Source organism: Delphinapterus leucas, chromosome 10, assembly GCF_059928025.1.
Source record: "Delphinapterus leucas isolate spDelLeu-1000000601 "Yukka" chromosome 10, BTC_Dleu_Yukka2, whole genome shotgun sequence".
Classification (NCBI taxonomy): Eukaryota; Metazoa; Chordata; class Mammalia; order Artiodactyla; family Monodontidae; genus Delphinapterus; species Delphinapterus leucas.
Window position 1 is genome coordinate 44,469,830 of NC_143138.1, and position 25,307 is coordinate 44,495,136.

At 39.3% G+C, this 25,307-nt stretch overlaps 1 protein-coding gene across 1 annotated transcript; it reads left to right on the forward strand.

The window, feature by feature from the left end:
• Positions 1–395: 395 nt before the first annotated feature.
• BEND6 (BEN domain containing 6) lies at positions 396–24,988 on the forward strand. Its single transcript, XM_030764492.2, has 5 exons — positions 396–1,195; positions 7,383–7,560; positions 20,748–20,968; positions 22,498–22,690; positions 23,882–24,988. The coding sequence occupies exons 1-5, from the start codon at positions 1,076–1,078 to the stop codon at positions 24,007–24,009; spliced, it is 840 nt and encodes a 279-aa protein (XP_030620352.1). The 5' UTR covers positions 396–1,075; the 3' UTR covers positions 24,010–24,988.
• Positions 24,989–25,307: the final 319 nt, after the last annotated feature.

Below are 25,307 nucleotides of genomic sequence, written 5' to 3' on the forward strand. Positions count from 1 at the left end.
TGAAAAAATGATTCTACCTTAAAATTTTAATGAAATGCATTGTTGCCTTTGAGATTTTTTTTCATTCTTTATGGTGCTACTCTTAAGTTTACACCAAAGAAAATCTTCCATCTCAAAACTTTAGAGTTTTCAGAAAAAAAACAGAACAAATTTCTAGGCCATTCTTATTGATCTCCCTTGGAATATATTTTGTCCTGATGAGATCTGCTATTGTTTTTTTTAAAGATTTATTTATTATTTTCATTTATTTATTTTATTTATCTTTGGCTGCATCGGCTCTTAGTTGCGGCACGCAGGATCTTCAATGAGGCCTGCGGGATCTCCGTTGAGGTGCGCAGGCTCTTCGTTGAGGCACGTGGGCTTCTCTCTAGCTGTGGCGACCAGGTTTTCTCTTCTCTAGTTGTGGTGCACAGGCTCCAGGGCTCGTGGGCTCTGTAGTTTGTGGCATGCAGGCTCTCTAGTTGAGGTGCGTGAGCTCAGTAGTTGTGGTGTGTGGGCTTAGTTGCCGCGCGGCCTGTGGGATCTTAGTTCCCTGACCAGGGATCGAACCCACATCCCCTGCATTGGAAGGCAGATTCTTTACCACTGGACCACCAGGGAAGACCCTAGATCTGCTATTATTAATGTCTTTTTCCTAAAGTTATATAACTTCAGTCCTCAAATCATTTGCATAATTTTACAAGGTTTCTACTTTGTTTTTTAGACTCCTCATAACTGATTGACAAGAAAAAACTTGAAAAGATGGAAAAAGTTTATACTATTTGATTATATAAATGACAACTTCCTGTATCCCACGTTCTGGAAACATGTTATCCTCATGATTTTGAACCAAGTGAAAGTGTGTCCTGAATTAGCAAGTGGGAGAAAGAATGACAGGAAGTATTGAGTAAAATAATTTACTTGAGTGGCTAGTCCCTTTATGAAACATACAGTTGTAAACATATTATGGATTCTTTTGTTTGTTTTTCATTTTAAGGAAAAACATTAACTTTTGGACTACGTCCAGAGTAGCACCATCTCATGGGCATTCCCTCCTCCTACAATTTCAGAAAACCTTTGGTAACTAACTAAGAAAATGCAGAAGATCTTGCAAACAGAGGAAATTACCAATACCCAAGCTCTTAGAAAAGGAAAGAGGAAAAGGACGGAGACGATGGACTCAGAGAATGCGAACAGTGACCTGGATAAAGGGCAGGTTGGTGTGCTGTTGTTGTGGTGGTACTTTCTTCCCTTGCTCTGCCATAATTCCATAATTCTTTTCACAATTTATTAGTGCATTTCCCCCTCTTGTATTCATAGATTCTTCCCTTTAATTCTTTATTCAACTGAAGGAATAAAATTTCATGTTCTCTTTTTAATGTTAAGCAAGTTGAATTAGAAACATATTCACAAGCCATTTTACCAGCTTCTATTGAAGTGTGGCCAATTATATATTGTCCAAACTTGCCTTGATATCCTGGGACATTAAAGATCAGCAAACTGTCAGAAAATACTCTTTTCCTCCCAAAACCACTGGAGAAATTGGAACACCTCTTCTAGAATTTACTGCTTTTTTTTTTTTTTGACTCCAGTTTGCAGCCCATCCTCATCACAGGTTTGGCCAGGGCCCCTTTCTTATTTGTATTTATTCATTTATTCCTTTTTGATCTGAATTCCCCACTCCCATTCTCCTCTTACACTTTGGACAAACTATCCACCTGTTTATCCTTTATTTTTTATTTGTGTGTCTTTGTAATACATGGAGTGCTTACGTGCATGTATTTTCGTTTAATTTTTAAAATACATGCTGTACATTCTCATGGTTTAGAATATATTTTACTCTCCTGGGATAGTGTCTGGAGGCACTGAGAACGGTCCAGCATCTGGCATGCCGCACATCCTAGGCTGCCCCACAACACGGCCTCTGACAAAATGAGGCTGTCCCGAACCCCTGGCAATAGAATTGTTTACTCTTAAACCCAGAAGGTTGGGAAAGCACCAAAATCTGCATGTGGAATGTGCCCAGGCCGACTTTGAGAAGTTGTTGCTGTGAGACCTAAAGTTCTTATGAGGTTTCCTGAAACGAAACATGTCAGCCGGGCCCATGGTGGGTCCATGTCTGCTAAGCATGTCCATGACCGGTCACATATGCTTTCCTACGGAGGGGCAGAAAATCCTTGTGAAAGTGTTGAAGGCACAAGCACAGAGTCAGAAAGCTAAATTTAAAATGAAGTTTTGAGTAATAAAAAAATCAAAAGCCTAAAAATTATATATCTGTATATCTACATAGCGTGTGTGTGAAAAGTCTCCCACACAGCTGTCCCCACCCGCCCTGTTCCTGACTCCTGGCCCCCTACCACATGTAACCACATTTATGGCTTTCTTGTTTATCCTCCCACTGTTTCTTTGTTCAAATAAAGCAAATATGAATATAGATATTCTTAATCCCTCTTTTGCACAAAAAGTAACTTACTAGATAGGCTGCTTTGTACATTGCTTTTTTACTTAATGTATTCTGACAATCTTTCCATTAGTATATAAAGAATTTTCTCTTTTGTACATCATCACCCACTGTCCCCTAGCATGGATATGGCTTGTTTCCAATCTTTTTCTGTTTACAAATCACGCTGCACTGTACAACTTTATGGCTCCATCATTTCACACATCATTTAGTAGTACATTGGTATCATAATATATAGCTCAATCTGTTTGATTTTTCAATCAGCACTGTTTTTAACATTTATATTGCTATTATATATGATACGTTGTGTCTAACAAAGCATAGCATCATTTTACTTATCCTTTCCTCCAATGATGAAAACCTAGATTCCTCCAGCATCTTGGTACTACAAACAATGACAAAATAAATGTCCGCATACATGTCCATTTAAGAAACAGCGTGAGAATGTCTCTGGAATAAACACTTAGAAGGGTGAGTAATGGCTTTCATATGACAATGAAATTGCTTTCCAGAATGTCCATATCAGTCCACATGCCCAGCAGCAGTGCATAAGGGATTCCATGTTGTGCTTCCCTGCCAACACTTAGCTTTTATGTCCTTATTTCATATATTTGGCAATTGATGGGAGAAAATGATGTCTTGTTTCAATTTGCTGGTGCAGGTTTTGGAGGGGGAGGGTTGTCCAGTGGTTCCTTGAGGGCAAAATAGTCACCTGCTCTAGCAGGCCAGTAGTATGGTTTCTTTTGCAATTTGTGTTTCTCAAAAACTTAATAACTTTCCAGACTATTTCTTTCTGTTTGGTTTCATTGCAAGTAGCTACAGCCAGAGATCTTATTTGGTCATAAATAAGCCTGAAACCTCTCCTCTTTTTTTACGGCTGCTCAGCCTCTTTTCTCTCCAACTTTTGGCAGTGACTTAATTGCCATATGAAACAAAAAGCTTGAAGATAATGCACTGAAGCTGAGGCTTACCGTTGGGATGGATTTCAGTGTCTGGCAGAGAACACTTAAAGAGAAGCTCTTGAGAAAGCCTTGAGTTCACAGGCTTTTTTTCTTATCTCTTACAATTTAGATGTAGACGTCATTCATTTTTTTCAAACCTTGAAGATTTAACATTACTGGACTCAGTTTAAATTGCATGCTACATTCTAAATGCAGACGGAAGGAGAAAGCCTTCCATTTCTGCAAACTAGCTAGCACTGACAAGAAATCACTGATACACACAGACATTCTTTTTCCAGTCTCAATAAGCACATGGTGTGCCTTCCAAGGCATTGCAGGTGACGGTTTTACCAAATGCGTCATCACCAAGGTCTAACAAGAGTCAACAATCTTCCAGCATGTTATACCTTTGCTCTTTTTGACCATAACCTGACCTCTAAGTAATTCAAACATATGTCAAGTTTTGGGTATCCGGCTTCTAGGTACCAAAATCTGCATTAGTTAAGATGCATGTTGTAAAGGCTGTAACAAAGACCCAAATATCACAGTGGCGTATAAAGATGGAAGTTTATTTCCCTTTCACATAATAGCAAGAGCAGTCCTGGTTGCTGTAGCAGTGCCAAAATGTTGAGGATCCCTCTTACCTTGTTCATTTACCTTCCTGAACACACAGCCTCTGTCTCTGGGTCAAGGTGACTACTCCAGCTCCCACCTGCATGCCTTCGTCTCTGCCAACAAAAATAGAATTCAGGCAGGAGAAGGCCAGCCCATTCCTCCTAAGGTCATGACCCAGTAGTGGTACACATTGTTTCTACTCCTATTTGATTGGCGGAAGCTTAGTCACATAGCCACACTGAGCTGTCCGGGAGTCTGGGAAATGTAATCTAGCTGACATCTATCTGCTGAGCTAAAAACCTATTACTGTAGAAGAATGGGAGAACAAATACCTGGTGATAGCCAGCAGTCTCTGCCACTGTTCACTTCTCTATTGAGTTTTTATAGTTTCTGTTGGGTTTCTTAGTCTATTCTGGTGGGTTCCTGTTCCATTCTTATTGATTGGCGCATATACCATATCTACTGTAGAAATTAGTTTTGTGTGGTGTTAGATTTTGCAAATATCTTATCCCAATCTATTGTCTATTAACTTTGTCTTCCAATGATGCTTATAAATGGATTTATGCTTGATTTCATTTCTCTCTTGTGGGAAATTGCTGCAAGAACTAGACCATATATTCTATTTTTCCCAGTTACTCTGCATAGAACTATGATCTCAATAGGCATCCTTCAGTTTTTTTAAATAAATATTTCGTTTCTACTTAACCAAATGCATCAGTTTTTTTATTAAAGATTTATATATCTAGCATGAGTACTTTAGCTACTTGCCAACATAGAACAATAGTAATTTTCATTACCATTATATATATTATATATGTCACACACACGTGGAATAATGAAATATGTATACATACATAGATTTGTATACTTGTAAAATAAGGAGTGAGGTTGAATATATACATTACTGGTCATACAAAAATATAATTGTATTTTCTATAACTGATCTCATCTGGCTTTCAATTCTCCATGCTGCTAGATAAGAAAAGGGGGAGGGGGGAAAGCTTGAACTTGTCCATTGACAGTGAATTACAGAGTGTTCTTTTTTTTTTTAATTTTAATTTTATTTTTGGCTGCATTGGGTCTTCGTTGCTGTGCACGGGCTTATCTCTGGTTGCTGGGAGAGGGGGCTAACTCTTCGTCGCGGCACACGGGCTTCTCATGGTGGTGGCTTCTCTTGTTGCAGAGCACAGGCTAGGCGCACAGGCTTCAGTAGCTGTCGCTCGCGGGCTCTAGAGCACAGGCTCAGTAGTTGTGGCGCAGGGACTTAGTTGCTCTGCGGCATGTGGGATCTTCCCAGACCAGGGCTCGAACCCGTGTATCCTGCATTGGCAGGAGGATTCTTAACCACTGGGCCACCAGGGAAGCCCAGTTAGAGTGTTCTGGTGTTTAAAATCCCTTTGAGGTATTGGTATAGTTTCAGTCACTTCAGGGTTTAAGTCTCAATGGAGACTAGATTCTCACTCTCCTCCACTTCCTGTTTTCTTCCTGGGAAGTGTTTCAAGTTTTGAGTAGTCTTACATATCACCCAGCATCTGGGGAGGGACTGCTGGTCTTCTGCCCAGGCTCTAAGTCTTCTGCCTGTTTCCTTAGTGTCCAGTACCGTCACTGCTGAGGCACAGCATTCCCTCCAGCTCCCAGGGGGTTCTGTTGGCACCATCTGCTGATGTTTGCTGTGCTGGGACCCGCTGCCATCTTCTGTAAGGTTTTGGCACCCTGTAGCCTCTCTGTTCACCAGTTCCCCCAGCACTTACCCAGTTCCTGACCGGGACACAGGGATCCTCTGGATTCTCCAGCTGCTTTGCATGAGCTCTGGGGAGTCTGGACACTGTCTCTGGTCCATTTGTTCAGACACCAATTTTGTCCATTTCTGATCCGTGGCCCAGAAGGCGCCATGTTGCCCTGATGTTGCTGGACGTGGGGCCCCTTTAGGGCATTTATGATGTGCTGAGAAGCACGGAGCTGGCCCTGCTGCCCTGGGACTGCCCCTCATTCATCTGGATGTTTCTGTCATCTACCCTGACCCCATTGATCCACCTCTCTTCCCCACAAAGGTCGGGGCAGGAAGAGCAGACACTGGAATCTGACTTTCTGTCCTTCCTGCTCCTCAGCCTGGCCCCAGGAGGTCTCTTCGCTTCCTATTCAGCAGGAACTTTCTTGATCTCTCTCTATTTTCAAAATTTTTATTGGAGTATAGTTGATTCACAATGTTGTGTTCTGGTGTACATGTGCCTTTATCTCTTCTAAAGTTTATTTTTTTATTTTTATTTTTTTGTGGTACGCGGGCCTCTCACCGCCACGGCCTCTCCCGTTGCGGAGCACAGGCTCCGGACGCGCAGGCTCAGCGGCCATGGCTCACGGGCCCAGCCGCTCCGCTGCATGTGGGATCTTCCCGGACCGGGGCACGAACCCGTGTCCCCTGCATCAGCAGGTGGACTCCCAACCACTGCGCCACCAGGGAAGCCCTAAAGTTTATTTTTATAAGCATCATACTCCAGACTTCTAGATTTGGATCTTTATAAATTTCCTTCTGTGCTCCAATTTTCCAGATTTGGATTAATATAAAGGCCAGCTTAGTAATTTGAGAAAATTCTTTTCTGCCTCAACAAATCCTGGGCGTTACGACTCAAAGGCATACGTTTTTGGACTATTGTCCTGCTGTCCTTAAAAAATATTTTTGAAACTAAAAGGTAGACGTCAGTGCTTTGTTCTGGGTAAATCTTTCTCCTTTCTCTGATGGAATAAACCCCCAAATTAGCCTCATGGCATAGTCTCAACAAAGAGGCTGTGGATGAGGTGTCGGGAGAGAAATGGAGGACGTAGATGAGTTACAAAGATCTGAATGGTGGTCTGGTTGGTTCTACTCTGTTATACTATTTTTCTACTTTGTGTTTTTCATTGAAGTTAGGCTGAAAGTCAGAATCCTGATTGCTGTTTTTTGTTTTTGTTTTTGTTTGTTTTTTTCGCGGTACGCGGGCCTCTCACTCTTGTGGCCTCTCCCGTTGCGGAGCACAGGCTCCGGACGCGCAGGCTCAGCGGCCATGGCTCACGGGCCCAGCCGCTCCGCGGCATGTGGGACCTTCCCGGACCGGGGCACGAACCCATGTCCCCTGCATCGGCAGGCAGACTCTCAACCACTGCACCACCAGGGAAGCTCCTGATTACTGTTTTGAAAGAGACGTGTGCGTGAAACTTTGATGTCCTCTTTTATTCTGAGTTCCTCTGTATAGTGGAGGACCACGCTGAGGCTAGATCACTCGCAAGGGCCCAGCTCCCCTCCTGGAAAAGCAGGAGCCTGTAGGTCTAATTAAGTCCCAGCAGCATCCAGAACACGGGATAAACCACGAGAGCTGCCTTGATGCTTTTGTTGTGCCTGCCTTGTATTTTAGAGAGACCCATATTCGGGAAATGCCTTTCTGCCCGGTGAGAGCTCCAGTGAGGATGAAGAGCCTCTAGCAGAATTGTCGAAGGAGGAATTGTGCACAAAAATAAGAGGCCTGAAACAAAAACTAACAAACATCCGGAAAGAAAACAGCCGCCTTCGACAGTCTTTGGTCATGCTTCAAGGTAAACTTAGAGAAAATTGACATTTTGAGATGAAAGGAAAAATACTTGATGAGGGAAAGTATTGAAATCAGCTATCAAGAATGAAAAACTCAGTACCTTAGAGAAAAAAAATCAAAAACCACATTTTAAGAAAATCTATGATTACATAATTTAATATGGATGTACTCTATTGAAGCCTCTAGTTTATTGATTAAAAAAATTTAGATCATTCCTACAAAATACCAAATGTCATATTCATTTAATACTGTCCAACAAATATTTATTGAGTGTTTAATATAGGCTTAGAGAGAAAAGATCAGTAAGACAACAGATATGTCAAGGTGTTCATGATGTACTTATCTCATTCTCCTCTGCTAAGGAAAGCACTAGAAAATGGGGCCTGTTGTGATCTCTTATAGACTTACTGGAATTGAAGATTCCACATATTAAATTTCAGGTTTGGGGTTGGGAACAGTGGTTTGGAAAATAATCACATTCCACTGAAGACATAAAGGGGAAAGACAGGCCCAAGAAAATTAAAAACAACCTGGAATAATACCTTTTTGCAGAATCCTATATTGTGTTTAAGTGTTTATTTTTTTTAAATTATGTTTTCCATTTGTAGTTAGGCATCATGCACTATTTTGTACAGCTGAATATTTGGCAATATATCCTTTGTGGGGCAGCATTCTGTTATAAAACAGTGAATACACAGAGTATTTTAAAAATAAATCACTCTGGCTTCTGTGTACAAAATGAGTACAAGGGGCACAGAAAGGAGAGTCGGGGAGAACCACTTTTGAAAGGTATCACAGTCATTGGACTAACAGGATGGTAGCCTTGCCTAGGGCAATGGCTGTGGAAATAAAGAAGACAATTCCACAGTATTTGGGGAGGCAGAAATGGTAGGAGACAGAACACTGTGGTGAGCTAGATTGACAGAGTAATGGCTCAGATGAGTTCCTACAGATATTGATTAAATTGAAGGCTTCCTAGTTTTAAGTAGAAACAGGCACACATGAATGGAAATAAGATGTTTATTCCACCAACAAGCCATTCTCTCCTTATTTTTTACGCTTTAAATATTGCATCTTTATAACTGATGGTTTTTCCTGGTGAGGTTTTTGCAATTTTCGAAGAACAGATTGTTCTTATTTTTATATCATCTGTTCCAGAACGTAGAGTAAGATGAAAAGCTAGTTGATAAAGTTAGCATACATTGCTGGTTCAAGTATTGATCTTGAAGTCACCGACTTTGGTTTGAATCCCAACCCTGCTTACTAGCTGTAAGCCTTGGCCCCGTCACTGTCCTGCCCTCAGCCCCAGCTTCACTTTCCTCATCTACACAGTGGAGCCAATCTCTCATGTCCTTCTTGCCAAGATGATTAAATTAGATAATTGGAAGAAATGCTTTAGCAGGGCCTGATACATGATAGGTGCTCAGTAATCATCGTTATTGATTCTGTCTCTGTTTTTATTAACACCAGAACTTGACACATGGACCCCCCCCAAAAGAAAATTAGATCCATTTTTTTCATAAATTTAGATGGGAAAATTCTAAATGCAAGAGGAGCAAATCAGTTTCAATAGTATATGAAGGGGACTTCTCTGACAGTCCAGTGGTTAAGACTCCATGCTTCCAGTTAAGGGGATGCGGGTTCCATCCCTGGTCGGGAACTAAGATCCCACATGCCGCGCAGCACAGACAAAAAATAAAATTAAAACCATAGTACATGAAAAGAATCATGACTATGAACAGTTTCTCTCCGTCCCTCACTCTGGAGCTGCTGTTGCATTTTCTCCTCTCTCTGCCAGCTTCCCACACCTTCCATATCCTCACTCTCAGCTGATGCCTTTGCTTCACGGAGAGCTTGGAGGATGTGAAAAGACTGTCAGCTCCCTGCACCTGTGCTTGTATTAACCTCCACTTCCTCTCCTGTCACCCATGAGTGACCTGTCCTCTTGTCCAGCCAAAGGCAGTATGTCCATCTATGCGTCCTCTTTCTGCTAATCAAGGACCGAGCTCCAGAGATCCTCCCCACTCTCTCTAATGAATCATCCCATTAGCATCAGACATACAATTATTTCTCCCATTAAAAAAACCAAACAAACCAAAAAAAAAAACCACCTTTCTCAGGCCATTTGCTTTTCTGCCTTCCACCCTGTCTCTCTCCTTCCTTTTGTAGGAAAACTCCTTACATGTTGACCCTATACACTGTTTTCAATTTTCCCCCTTTTATTCCCTTTGGATCCCACTTCAATTAGGTCCTTGTCATTCCATTGTAACGTCTCTTTTCATGATCACCAATGACCTCCATGTATTAGTTTCCTAGGGCTGCAGTGATAAAGTATCACAGACTGGGTGGCTTAAACAGCAGAATTCCAAAATCAAGGTGTCAGCAGGGCCACGCTTCCTCTGATGGCGCTGGGGAAGGCCTCTCTCCTAGCTTCTGCTTGATCCTTGGCCTGAGGCAGCATTAAGACCAGTCTTCATGTGATGACCTCACTGTGTGCTTGTCTGTCTCTGTGTCCAGACTTCCCTCTTTTTATAAGGATGTCAGTCATTTTGGATTAAGGTCCACTCTAATGACCTCATTTTAACTTGATTACATCTATAAAGACCCTATTTCCAAATAAGGTCACATTCTAAGGTCCTGGGGGTTAGACTCCAACATCTCTTTTTGGGGGGACACAATTCAGCCCATAACATTTCATATTGCTAACCCCGAAGGTCATTTCTCAAGGATCACATTAAGTGTCCTGTTACATCTGACACCTTGGCTACCTCTCCTTCCTTGGCTTCTAGGGCACCACATTCCTCCTCCACTGCTGAGCTTTCCGTCTCAGTTTATATGGCTGCCTCATTTCATCATCTTATCCTCTAAGTATTTGATGATGCCCCAGGCTCAGTCCTTGGACTTCTTTCTTTTCTACCTGCTTTCACTCCATAGGGGATCATATCCAATTCTATGGTGTTAAATCCATCAATAACTATGACTTATCTCCAACCTGGACTTCTCCCTTTAGTTCCAGAGTCATGCGCTAACTGTGTATTGACAAGACTGGCAGGCATCTCAGACAAACACCACTACCCACGACCACATTCCCACCCTTCCCCTGCCACCTGCTCCTCTCTTTCTTCCTCGCCTCGGTTAATGCTAACGTCATTGTTCCAGTTTCTCAACTCAAAAACCACGATGCTGTCTTGTATTTCTGTATTTCTTTTACACCCTACACTCAGTCCATTGGCAAATCCTACTGGCTTCACCTTCAAAATATCTCTGGAATACAGTTCTTTGTACCACCCCCACTACAGCCACTCTGGTCCAAACCACCAGCATCTCTCACCCAGGCTATCATGGTGGCTTCCTCACTGGTGTTGCCACTTCTGCTCATGCTACTGTGTGGTCCACTCTCAACACAGCAGCAAGAACATCCTGCTAAATGTAGGCCAGCTCACGTCACTCCTCTCTGCAGACCCTTCCAGTGCACGTCTACCTCACATGGGGTAAAACTGAAGTCGGTTTTATGATCTTTGAGTCCTTACATGATCCGGCCACCTCCCCTCCACATACCTTTCTGGCCTCGTTTTCTACTCTCTCCCCATCCTTCTCTGTGATCCAGCCACACCAGACCACTTGCTTTCCCTCCAAAGACATCAGACGTGACCTGATGTCGGCATCTCTGTACTGGCTGTTCCCTTGGCCTGGGATGTTCTTTCCCCAGATATCCACATAGTTTGCACCCTACGTACTTCAAATCTTCACTGTAAATTCATCTTTGCCCTGACCTCCTCCCTCCATCTAAACTTTCAACCTCTCTCCCCCTGCAACATTTTTTTATCCCTTCCCGTTTTGTTTCCTCTTTGGCACTTAAAAGTCTACATACTCTATTCTGTATTTAATATTGTCTGCCCCCCTGCATGCACACACACTAGTATGTACCCTTAGAAACCAAAGTAAAGTTGGCTATTGGTTAGACTTCAAGCAACAGGAAGAGTCAGGAACTGCCAACTGCCACTGCAGTATTCATGCATGCATTTCTTCTTTCAGTCAATATTTACAAGGTCCTCTATATGTCAGGCACTGCTCTAAGTACCTAGGAAAACCCAGTGAACAAAACAAGGATTGCCACTCTCACAGAGCTCACATTCCAGTGAGGCAAGCAGTCAAAATCATGAAAAATAACAATTAAGTAAAATTAAGTAAATTATACAATATGTTAGCTAGTGATAAATGCTATGGAAAAAATAGGAGAGGTAAAGGAGGGTGGGGATTTGAGGGAGAGGGGGTGTTTTACAGTTTAAAATAACATGGCCATAGTAGGCCTCCTTGTGAAGCTACAGTTGGGAACTAGGAAGATGTCAGAAAGTTGAAATTTAATGTATAATCCAAATAAGAAAGGGGTCTGAGAGAAGAGTGCAGAGTGGTTAGTTAACTTTTCCTCAGCAATATTCCTCTTTGAACTAAGAATCAGAGCTGTTTATCTGTCTATAAAGCCTGCTAACTAAGAAAAATAGCAGAATGTATATGCCATTCTAGACATTCAGAATGACAGACGCGTGTGTGCTCTACGTGCATGTGTTAAACATTTGAAACATATCTTGTGGACCACAACTGACCAGCACAATAAGATATAAAAGGAAAAAAGTGCTATGTCTATTGTACAAAAGGGTATTAAATTATCACTATTTGTAAAGAATGAATGTATACCCAGGGAAAACAATGCCTCAGCCGAAAACTCCACTCTATTAACTAATGAGATTTCAGTAAAGAAGGAAAAATCAATTAAGTTTTGCCCAGGTTCATTTAAATATAGTAGAAAGCTGTCAAAGTTTCAGAAATAGCCAAAGTAAAACCAGTGAATCACTGAAGTAGTAATTAGTAAAAGTTTATTGTGTGCACATCAAAAAGATACCACCAAAAGCAAAAACGCTTATCTAAGCCATGACAGTGTGAAATTTCAGAACACCAGGAAGGGAAAATCTAGAAGCTTTCAGAGAGGACAAGCAATGTTATCCGCTAAGGAATGGGAGTCAGATGACATCAGACTTTTCACCAGCAACACTGGAAGCTCTAAGATAATTGAGCAATGCCTTTAAAATTCTAAAGGGAAATGATTTAAACCTAGACTTCTATACCCAGTGAAACCATCAACCAAGTGTGAGGGCAGAATAATAATAATTTCATACTTATGAAGTCTCAATGTACTTCCTGTGCTTTCTTTTTCAAAAGCTGAGGGAGGGTGTGCTCCTTCAAAATGAGAGAGTGAATCTAGAAAGTCAATCAGAAAACAGGTAGTCCAGTACAGGAGAGGGACAGGATGTAGCCACAGAATAATAGTGACGGGATACTCCAGGGTGACAGGTCCACAGTAGCCTGGAAGCAGCTGGTCTAGAGGTGGACAGGTACAGGGGTTACAGGAGAGAGATCACTGAAAAACACATGAGATTGATAGATGACATGATGTCATCTACCAAACATACTGCAAGGAGATTTTACACCTCTGGTAGGAAGTTTTGAGATGTTTAAGTCAGAGAAACAGTTAAATAATAATAAGCAAGCTTTTAAAAATGAGATCATTTTAACTCTAGGAAAAAAGTCATGTTTTAAAGGAAAGGAATTGAGAATTACATCACTGTAATAATGTAAGCACAGTATTTATTGAAGTGGCAGTTGTGTTACAACTATCCTGGGATGATGGAGAGAAGAGTGTGTATGTGTTTGCACATGTGGGTACCACGTGTGTGTGCTTCTGTGTGGCTGGGGGAGGAGTTGAAAGAGGGCTGCCTTGTCATGTTACGTAGTTGAAAGTCAATAAATAATTATATGAATCTGAAAAAATAAAAGAATAGTTGTATATGCTTATTATTATTTAAGACTATGAAGGTAACTACCGGAGAAACAGGTAAGTGGATCAGAAGTTCTCCCTCTAGGAGTAGTAGGTAATCCAGGGTGGTGAGCGGTAGGGCAGAGGACTGCTATTTTTCATTATAAGCCTTATTGTATTTAAAAAATAATAAATGCCTAGTACATAATAGGTGCCCCAAATCTAATAGCTACCATTTTTTTAAAAAAATCAGTAATTTCCTTATAGATCAGAAATTGCTGGTTTTATTCCTAAAAAAAATAATTAAAAAGAACCTACACATTAATTACAAATAACTATAAAATATCTACTGCTTACCCTAACAAGAAATGTGTAGGATCTATGATGAAAAATTAAAAAGTCAATGGAGAAATACACAAATCTAAATAGAGAGACGTCAAATTCATAGATGAGAAGATGCCAATTCATCTCAAAATAACTCACAGTTTGACTAGAATCCCAATCAAATGCCCATAATTGTTTTGTTTTGATTTTGATTTTTGTGGTAATTTGACAATAATTATATTAAAGTTAACCTGAAAGAATAAATAGGCAAAATCAATTAAGAACATTCTGAAAAAGAATCTGAAGGCATAACTGTCAACATGAAATCATATAAAGTTCTGATAATTAAAAGCAACTTACTAGGATAAGAACCAGCAGGTCGATGGAACAGAACACACATCCCTAGATAATACCTCCCATACAGGGAAGAAATGTCCTGGAGCCACTGTGGCACAGAGGACAAGAGCATGGGTTTACAGGGGCCAAGTCACTTGGGTTCAAATCCTGGCTCTGCCACCTACTAGCTGTGTAACTGAGTGTGAGATGAATGGAAATGATAAAAGTACTTCCCTGGGTGACATGTAAAGTATTCAGAGCAGAACCTGGTAAGGTGAGTGCCGTATAGTGTCTGCTTATCACTGTAGGATGACCAGTGCAGTCACGCCGGGCCCTGCTCCTAGGAAGGCCCCACATACTGGTTAAAAATACTGTCACCATATTAAAATTCTGAAGAAGCTTTGAACAAGGAGTCCTGCATTTTCCATTTGCAATGGGCCTGACAATTTACATAGCGAGTCCTGCAAGCCATTTAGGACAAGGATGAATTATTCAACAAATGGTGCTGGGAAAACTGATATTCCAATGTGGCGGGGCGGGGCAGGTTTAAGTTAGGTTCTCATTTCACACCATGTGGCGTACTAAAAACATAACTGTACAGTTTAAATTAAAACTCCATGTTCTGAATTTGAATGAGTACTGGTTTTGACACAGGATGAATTTTTATCTTTAAAAATTAATAATATGTATATTCTAATACTGTTCACCGAAGAGGCCTAGAAACAAGAACCCAATAGCAAAGAGCACTCCCAGCACTTGGGTGTGGCCTTGAAATACCGTTCCCCACTAAAGGGAGCTGGGGTTCCCTGGAGAAACGGCTGATTCCAGAACTTGCACAGGAAATGGACAAGATTTGTCAGGAGCCTCAAACAGGAAATATAGATGAAAATCTTGTCCTACCAGAAAGCAAGGAGGTCAGCAAAGACCATGTGGATGTGTCAACTGGAAGAGATTCCCACTGGCCAAAGATCATTATTATTGGAGCATCAATAATAATGATCAGGGCAACTGGTTATCATGTATATTTACATGCATGACTTCATTCAAAGGAGAAAAAACGTAATGGCCATCTGAAAGAACCAGCTCATTATTTTGAAAACTGGCAAATACAGACTGAAAAATCAAGCATTTATCCTGCCATTATTATATGAAATGAACCTCAGGGTAGCCAAATAGTTGATGAGAGAAAGTTTCCCTTGGTAGAATTCTAGCTAAATGAAGAATTAGGATATCACCATTTTGCAACCCCTGATGAATCTAGGCAGTGATCATCAGTGACCGCTAATATCGCAACAAAAGGTAACCATGCATTCAATGCCACCTGCTGGAAGTTCAAACACTGATCAAGCCTTTAGATCTAACTACAGGGAAGAATATGTTAAACACCCCCTTAGGGGTGCAATCAGCAAAATCCAGACTGTGGGAAACCCTGCAGGACAAAGGACCCAGTTTCTTCAACTAATAAACTGCAAGGAAAAAACTAGGAGATGAAAAGGAAACCTATAGTTTGTAAAAGAGACAGCAACTAATTGTAATGTATGGACTTTATTTGGATTCTGATTCAAACAAGCTAAAAACAAGAACAAAAACGAGACAATCAGAGAAATTTGAACACTTGCTAGTTTGGTTTTTTTTTTAAATGATATTTGAGAACTATTGCTAAGTATTTCTGGCTGTGACAATGGTGTTATGGTTATATATATATATATGTAACCATATATTATATATATATATATTTTTAAATTTCTTACCTTTGGAGATATACACGGAAATATTTACAGATAAAATGAAATGATGCCTGTGATTTGCTTGAAGTAATTTTGGAGGTGGGAAGAAAGTGGGTGGGGATACAGGTGGAACAAGATTGGCCATGAGTCGGAAACTAGGGCATGGGGTACATGGGAGTTTACTATTTTGTGTGTGTGTTTAAATTTTTACATTAAATTTAGAAAAAAATATATCCAGGGAGAAAAAAAACTTACTTGTGAAAAGATGTTTAAACTGTATGAAATATATGAGTGAATATTTAACTGATCTGAATGACTTGCTAAGTATAAAGTAAATGAATGAACTAAGGAAAAGAACTAAGGAAAAGACTGCTACTTTTTTTTTTAACATCTTTATTGGATTATAATTGCTTTACAATGGTGTGTTAGTTTCCGCTTTATAACAAAGTGAATGAGCTATACATATACATATATCCCCCTATCTCTTCCCTCTTGCATCTCCCTCCCTCCCACCCTCCCTATCCCACCCCTCTAGGTGGTCACAAAGCACCGAGCTGATCTCCCTGTGCTATGCAGCTTCTTCCCACTAGTTATCGGTTTTACATTTGGTAGTGTATACATTTCCATGCCACTCTCTTTGTCCCAGCTTACCCTTCCCCCTTCCCGTGTCCTCAAGTCCATTCTCTAGTAGGTCTGTGTCTTTATTCCCATCCTGCCCCTAGGTTCTTCATGACCAGTTTTGTTTTTAGATTCCATATATATGTGTTAGCATACGGTATTTGTTTTTCTCTTTCTGACTTACTTCACTCTGTATGACAGACTTTAGGTCCATCCACCTCACTACAAATAACTCAATTTCGTTTCTTTTTATGGCTGAGTAATATTCCATTGTATATATGTGCCACATCTTCTTTATCCATTCATCTGTCGATGGACACTTAGTTTGCTTCCATAAGACTGCTACTTTTAATTAAGTAAAAACTAAAAACATGTGTGTGCTTTTTAAAAACTTTTATTTTATTTATTTATTTTATACAGCAGGTTGTTATTAGTTATCTGTTTTGTAAGTGTGTACATTTAAAACATACTAAAATTAAAATACTCTAAGAAAAATAATTGCAACTTATGACAAATTAAAGGTTAAAGTGCTTAAGATATAAGGGAATTAATAACAATAGCTAATACATTGTGTTTATAATGCACTAGGCATTCCTATAAGCACTTTACAAAAACCATCTAAGCTATCATAAAATTTAAAAAGTACTAACATTCTTTGGTCTAATAGGTATCTCACAGAATAAGTTCAAATAATCAATAAACAAATAAATATGTATTCAACTTCACAATAATCAAATAATTGCAATAACTACAATTTAAATAATTATACTAAAATTTTAACCTATCAAAATAGTGAATATTGTTGTTAATAATGAACACCTCTTGTTGATGGTGCAGTGATGTGGCTGACTTCTTACCTTGCTAGTGGGCATTTAAGTTGGAAGACTCTTTTTAGAGAGCCATTCAATGACATTAACTGAGTCTTGGAAACATTTATACCTCTGAGCCTATTGTTACGCTTTCAGGAATTTATAGCATTGACACGATCAGAGATGCATATAAAGATGTGTGTGGTAGGTGGTTCATAAGAGTTTTGTCTGTAATCAAGAAAAATTGGAAGCAACCTAAATTCCAAAAAGAATAAAAGGAGCATTTGGATAAATTAGAGGACATCAATACCTTGAGATATTAGGGAATCCTTAAAGTCGTGTGTTCAAGTGGAAAATAACCCATCAGCAGATGAATGGATACTTTAATTGTGGAGTATCCATGTAATGAAATATCACTCAGCAACAAAAAAGAATATATATATATATATATATATAAATATACATACCTGAATCACTTTGCTATACACCTGAAACATTGTAAATCAACTATACTTCAATAAAAAATAAAAATAATATTCATCCTCCTGAAAAAAGAATGACTGACACAACAACATGAATGAATCTCAAAACATTAATGCAGAACAACAACAACAAAAAAGTCAGACCAAAAAACGGAGAATATACTGTTTGTATCCGTTTATATGGAATTCTAGAACAGGTAAAACGTGTCTCTGACTAAAGAAGTCACATTAATGGTTTCCCCTGAGGTGAGTCCAGGGACTGATTTGGAAGGAACATGAGGCAAATTTCTGGGTGGATAGAAATGTTCTATATCTCGAACATATTAGTGTGAGCTAATTGGGTATATCCTTTTGTCAAACTCATCCCCCTCTACCTACTTAAATTCTGCTCAGACTTCACATAAGATCTTGACTTTGATTCTAAGCAAATTAGACCTCAAAAGATCATATTTTCCAAGATTTAATAAAATAGGTAAGATATTCAATTTATGGTCTTAATTGGAGAAAAGAACCATGATACAATGCTATGCATATAGCATTGTCCTAATTATGTAAAAGAAAATACATGAATATAGATATAGATATACAAAAATAGAAATGGCAAGAAGGATATATTCCAATGAACATGTATAACTTTCATTATTAGAAAAAACAGTGAATATTCTTTAAACCCCACTTTAATGCAGAATTCCCTTTTTCTCTTTACATTCCAGCTTTGGCCTTCTTTCAGTTCCTCAGATACAGAACTTATGTTTCCTATGCTTCTGATGACCTCCTCATTCCCTCCGGCTATTTAATTCCTGCTCAGCCTTCAGGTTTCAGATCAATCTTGACCTCCTAAGAGAAGCCCTCTGTGGCCCTTCCCTCTCTAGGCTGTTTGCCTCTCCTCTGTGACCTTAACAACTGTGATTTTTACTTCTTTGCATGCACCTTGAGTTAGCCAAACCGCAAGGTTAAGGGCACAGTCCTCTAGACTGCCAAGTCTTCTAAGGCTTCTGATACTGACTGCAAGTTTAGGGGTTTTCCAAAACCACCCTCAGGTCCAGTAATTTGCCAGAGAAATTTAATTCACCAAAACCTATTATATTCATGGTTACATTTATTACAGGGAAAGAATACAAATTAGAACCAGGCAAAGTTGGAAGAGACACATAGGGCAGAGTCTGGTTAGGTTCCAAGTGAGGAACTTCTGTCCTCAGGATATATTACCTACTAGTCTTTATATGTTACAAGAAAATGCACAGAGGATTGTCCACCCAGGAAGCTCTCTGAGCTTGGGTGTCCAAAGTTTTTACTGAGGCTTCATTACGTGAGCATGATTGATTCACTGATTGATTGCCCACATGGTCTTTCTGGCTTTCTGGCTATGGCCACCTTCTACCCTAAGATTATTGGGTGTGACTGTCCCCACCCTGAGAAACTCCTTAGCATAAACATAAATCAGGTGTGTTCTAAGGGGCTCACCATGAATAACAAAGACACTCCTGCTATCGCTCGGGAAATTCAAGGGTTGAGAGGTTACTTCTCAGGAACTGGGGGGTGGTGGGTGGCGGTTAGGACAGGTGGCCCGACCTTCTTTGAGCGGGCCAAATTTTTACACACAGCATGGTTAGGTAAACAATACCCCCTACCCTCTCCCAGTTCCAAGAGTCTAGGATCACATCTGGTTTTGCTCCCAGTCTCATCCCTGGCACCTAACAGAGTGGTGGGCAAATGTTGAGAGTTGGCATGACATAGAAGTTTATAGCATGGAATTGGCAGAGTCCGAATTTGAATGTTGCCTCTTCTTTTCACTGAGTTGACCCTGATGGGTTATTTAACCTCTCGTTGCCTAACTGTCCTCATCTGTAAATTGCAGGTAGTGATAATACCTATCTCAGAGAGTTGCGATGAGGAGTAAACAAATGAACATCAGTAAGGTTCCCAGAATAGTGCCTGGCACAGAGTAGAAGCTAGATAAATGTCTAATATTATTAAGTGCTCAATAAATAATTGCTGATTGAACAACTGTCTGGCACATGAGAGGTGCTTAGCAAATATTAATTGAAAAAATATAAAATAAGATTTTCTTCTTTAGCAGATTTTTAAATTTTTCTATTAACATAGTACTAAATGTATTGATTTGGACATGTCATCAATATGTCTGATTTTCAGGTCTCCAATCAGCTATTATTCCAAAGATTATATAGCTCAATAATATGCTTAGAAAAGTACAAAAAAGTTTCAGAGTCTTTTCACCACTCCAGCAGGCATTACCCCCAACCATAGAGTGAGGAGTTGAATTACACAGGGTTCAAGGTGTCTTCCAACTCCAGCAAAATGTTATTTGTCCTTAGGAAAGAAACTAGATATAACAAGAGAAGACCATTTAACATGGAGGTATGAAAGCTTTGAATGTGTAAGTTTCCATTTAAAAAAAGGAACAAAGAGAACATTCAGTTGATTACCAAAATCCATCTTTAATACGTGAACACATAGATTTGAACTGTGGCCATGAATTTTTACTAATTTGATGGCCTTTGACTCCCTGGCAAATCACGCACTAAGGCCATAGAAAATTTATTTCAATCTGTGAGAAACGGTTTATTTTATCTCGTCACTTAAACTGGCCTGATGGAAGGTGATAGAATCAGTAATGTCTCCTTAAACACCTTCAAATAACATCATTAGCAATTAGAAAAAGAATCAAGTCTTAAAAACATTATGTTAGGGCTTCCCTGGTGGCGCAGTGGTTGAGAGTCTGCCCGCCGATGCAGGGGACACGGGTTCGTGTCCCGGTCCGGGAAGATCCCACATGCCGCGGAGCGGCTAGGCCCGTGAGCCATGGCCGCTGGGCCTGCGCGTCCGGAGCCTGTGCTCCGCAACGGGAGAGGCCACAACAGTGAGAGGTCCGCATACCGCCAAAAAAAAAAAAAAAAAGTAAATATGTTCCAACCATTCTTCTTACCATGTTTATTTTCCAAAGATAGCAAGTGTTAACAGTTTGGTCTACATACTTCTATGCATATACACATCATAGAAAATATGTATCTATGCTGCTATGCCAAGTATTTGTAAAGTACTACTTTTTCTTGCCATTTTAGTTTTACCACAGGCCGTCACCCAGTTTGAAGAATTGGTTGGTATGGCGGAGGCCCTGCTCAAGGGTGGAGGAACCCTGTCCACGTCTGCGTCCACCCTCTGGAGAGCAACAAATAACTCCTCACCAGATTCATTTGCCTCCACATGTAGTAATTCTAATTCTAATTACAGTTCACCAATTTCCTTGAAAGCTGAGGAGGAGCATCACGTGGATGAGAAACAGGTCAGCTGGAAGACCATCGCATCTTTCTCTGGGATACAGTTACATACAAAATTAAAATTACTGTACAACATAATCACTGTCTTATCAGATCACTTTATTTAACTTTAGGTCAATCATAATATTCTGACTACGTAAAACAGTCTTTTACAATAAATCTAATGTTTGTGAAATGAATATCCAGTTCAGAAAATTAAAGTCAAATGGTGGACAACGATGAAGTTATTAAACTAGGAAATTCTTAAACCAGTGACAGAAGGACAACTATGCGTTAAAGGTTATAAAACTGTATCATTGAGACAAGGTGAATTTTAGGCTGTACATGCTGGCAGAACACAATTCTTCCACTTTCCCGACTTCTCTTAATCAAGAAATAGAAGCTAAAAATACAAGTTTTGTTAGAATCGGTCTGGGAAATTATGCCTTCAAGAGCAGTAATTAAATGTTCACTATCTAACATTCAGAATATTTGAATCTTAGTGTACCGGTTTCCTTTGCTGTGTAACAGATTCCCACAAACTTAGTGATTTATAATAATACAAACTTACCACCTCAGAGTTCTATAGGTCAGAAATGCGGTAAAATCAAGGTGTTGGCAGGTACTCTCCTTTTTGGAAGCTCTGGAGAAGAATCTGTTTCCTGTCCATGGGGGTTGCTGTAGAACTCAGTTTCTTATGGTTCTAGAGCCGAGTTCCCTGTTTTCTGTTTTCTTGTCGACTATAAACTGAAGGCCATTCCTGCTTCTAGAGGCATCCCCCTTCCCTGGTTCACGGTCCACTTCCATCATCTTCAAAGCCAGTCAGGGCAGGCAAAGCCCTCTCACTCTTCTATTCTCTCCTCCTTCCTCTGTGTCTTCCTTCTGCCTCCCTCTTCTGCAGTTAAGGGCTCATGTGAGTGCTCAATAAATGTTAGCCATTTTCATTATTATTATTAACATTTATGGTGTGCTTACTACGTACCAGATACTGTGTGTATATATTTATAAACATAAAGTTATATGTGTATGTAAATATACATATTCGTACCTGCAATAAAGTACACAAATTTTAAGTGTAAAAAAAAAAACAAAAAGGCTCATGTGATTGGACTGGACCCACCTGGATAACTCAGCATATTTTCCCCATCTCAAGGTACTTTAATGACACGTACAAAGTTGATTTTCCCATATAAGGTAACGTATTCAAAGGTTACAGGGATAACGATGTGAATATTGTCAGTGGGCCATTATTATGCTACCATGCTTAGTAGGAAATGTTAAGTATGGATTAATCCTTAAAGCACCAAATCCAGATTACATGACAAGAATTTGTATACACTCTAGAACAAATACCTCATATATGTTGGGAATTATCTCAAAGTTAACATCTAACTCTAACCCCTGAAATGTACAATATATATTAAAAGTATCATACATCACCTTAAAGACTTGGTTTTGTTTTCTGGTCTGTATTAATTCAATGAGTAATATATTCCTCAGATATTCCTTTCCTTTCCTTTTTCAGTTATTTCAATTATTATTTTTAATTTTTTAGTTCAAGATTGAAAAATGGCAGATTGCCCGTTGCAACAAGAGCAAGCCTCAGAAGTTTATTAATGATTTAATGCAAGTGCTCTACACAAATGAGTACATGGCCACACACAGCCTGACGGGGGCAAAATCCTCTACTTCAAGGGACAAGGCAGTGAAACCAGCTATGAATCAGAATGAAGTTCAAGAAATCATAGGTGATAATGTGTTTGTATTATATTGTCACATGAATCTGAAATTATTTTACCATTCAACTTTAAGTTGTTCTTTCATTATCCTTTTTATTCTTCAAGTTTATTTTTCTCTGAGAGAAAAATCTGAGGATAGCCTAAACCTCTTATGATATATGGGGAATTTTGTATAAAAACTTTACATTAAAAATGGTTATTAAAATAAAAATGAATTTTATATCACTGAAAAGTTTGGATTCATAAAATTCATAGCTTTAGAAAAGTAAAATTTCAAAATCCTTTCCAACAAAATTTTAGTAACAGTTTATGTCTTATTTTCTTTTTCTTATCTTGGTTAGAAATATCCCTTATCTTTTACTCAGAAAAAAACAGAGGTTAATTTAACCATCCTACTTATGGTTTTTAAGTTAATTAACCTCCTTAAATATAAGAAGGTTATTAACCTCCTTAAATTATCAAGTAATTTTTTTGCAAATATCCAACAAATTTAAGGACTCACTGAATCACAGCTCTCTATATTTTAATAGTGCATCATTTCTTAGTTGGAAAAGAGTCAGTCAGAATCTGCTTGTTTCAACTGATGTTGGGATGGGTAAAAATAAATTCCCAGCATTTTGGATCAAGGGCACTTAGCGTTCAGAGCAAGCAGCAAGGTTAAAGCTGAATGGTACCATAGGAAGACATATACGTATGCTCTCAGTTTATGATATAGACTTTTGTTATCTCTTGCTTTGCTTTGAAAAATCTGCCTACAGATTCATCTATTTAAATATCTCATGGGTGTTGGGCTGCTTTTTCAAAATAGAGACAAAATTATAATGTGAATTGCTTGGTGTTTTATTTCAGTTCATACCTTAAGATGCAAAGGCCTGATAAAGTGGTTTTTTAAAATTAATCAATTTATTTTTATTCAAGTATAGTTGATGTATAGTATTATATAAGTTACAGGTGTACAATATAGTATTTCACAATTTTTAATGTTTATGTTCCATTTATACTTATAAAATATTGGCTATATTGCCAGCTGTACAATATATCCTTATAACTTATACATAGTAGTTTGTACCTCTTACCCCCTACCCAATATCGCCCCTCCCCCATCCCTTCCCACTGGCAGCCACTGGTTTGTTCTCTGCATCTGTGAGTCTACATCCTTCTGACAAAGTGTTTTTCTGTGTTTTGTTGTTGCTTTTACAGGAATCACAAAACAATTATTTCCCAACACAGATGATGTTTCAATTAGGAGAATGATAGGGCAAAAGCTAAACAATTGTACCAAGAAGCCATATTTGAGCAAAAATCTGAACTCTCAGGATATTAAGTAGATCCTTTCGGTAAGTCTTGTAAATCTTCACAATCCTTTCAATGTAGCAAGAAGACACAATACTTGTATCTATGGAATAGCATTTCCCAAACACTCTACTAGAGGAGACTAGAGGCCTGTGAGATGCTAATGAGTATTCCTGGGGGTGAAGGTAGGGACGGGGATGGGGATTTAAACTTGGGAAATGCTGAGTCAGTTACACGGATTCTCCTCTCCCAGAGCCTCTCAAATATTTTGATGCCCTTTAAATATGCCCAAGTGCACCAGAAATCTCTAAGAAGGGCATATAGTGTATAGTGTTTTCCAAATGTGTTTCACTAAGGAGGTTTTCTTTTTCTTCACACAACACATGTTAACTTGTGGGGAGGGGTAGAAAGCAGCCAAAGGAGGGACATGTGGCAAATTAGGAAGTGCTTCTCTAGAATAAGGGAAATACAGACCTTTAGGAGGTCTCTGAGGTACATTAGTGCACTCTACCATCCCCATCCTGCTTCTCAATGTCTTTAAATCTTTAAGTCAGTTGTTATAGTTTGTATTTGTTTGATAAGGATTTTTACCAATATGTTTGTATTAAAATACTAAAAGGAAGAAATATTTGTTTTCGGTGAGTTCTAAAGAAAATACACTTTATGGTCAGGGCCTGCCCTAGGCAAGCCTGTGATGAGGAACTTTGTGTTTGCTTTAGCAACTCAAAGTCCTGGCCATTCCACCTGTCCTCACCCTTCCTCTCCTTTATTTTGATGGAAAATATATGACAAATATGCATCGTTGCGCTATTAATATTTTAATTGATAAACAGACGTATATGATAAACACATGAGGGCAGGTTTTCCTTCCATTTTCTTTACTTCTATCTTTGATTTCCATTCTGCCTTCGCCTGAGACCATGTCACTTGTCTTTTTCTTCTGACCATGTTTTAAGTAGGATATGGACCCACCCCACCCCCACCCACTGTTTTAACTACTGCCCCGTCCTCCTTGAGGGTCCCTTAGTATGCTACTATTCAATTAAGGCTACCTCTGCTGAGGGTCAATAATAGTCCCTCTTCCTTAAAAAGAACAAAGCAAAATAACCAAAAAACCTACTTATAACAGCTGAAGGGGAATTCTTTCTCTTGGCTCATGCATACTGGTAGACAGACCTGAAGATTTATAAAAGATAAACATATTTGTATCCTTTTTCTCCCCAAGGGATTAAAAATTTCAGTAGATGGTGAATCTCACAACTTGCCAGTTAAGAGATAATTGCTTAAATGAGCCCTTAGAACTTCTCTTTTGTTTTGTTTTTTTAATTGAAGT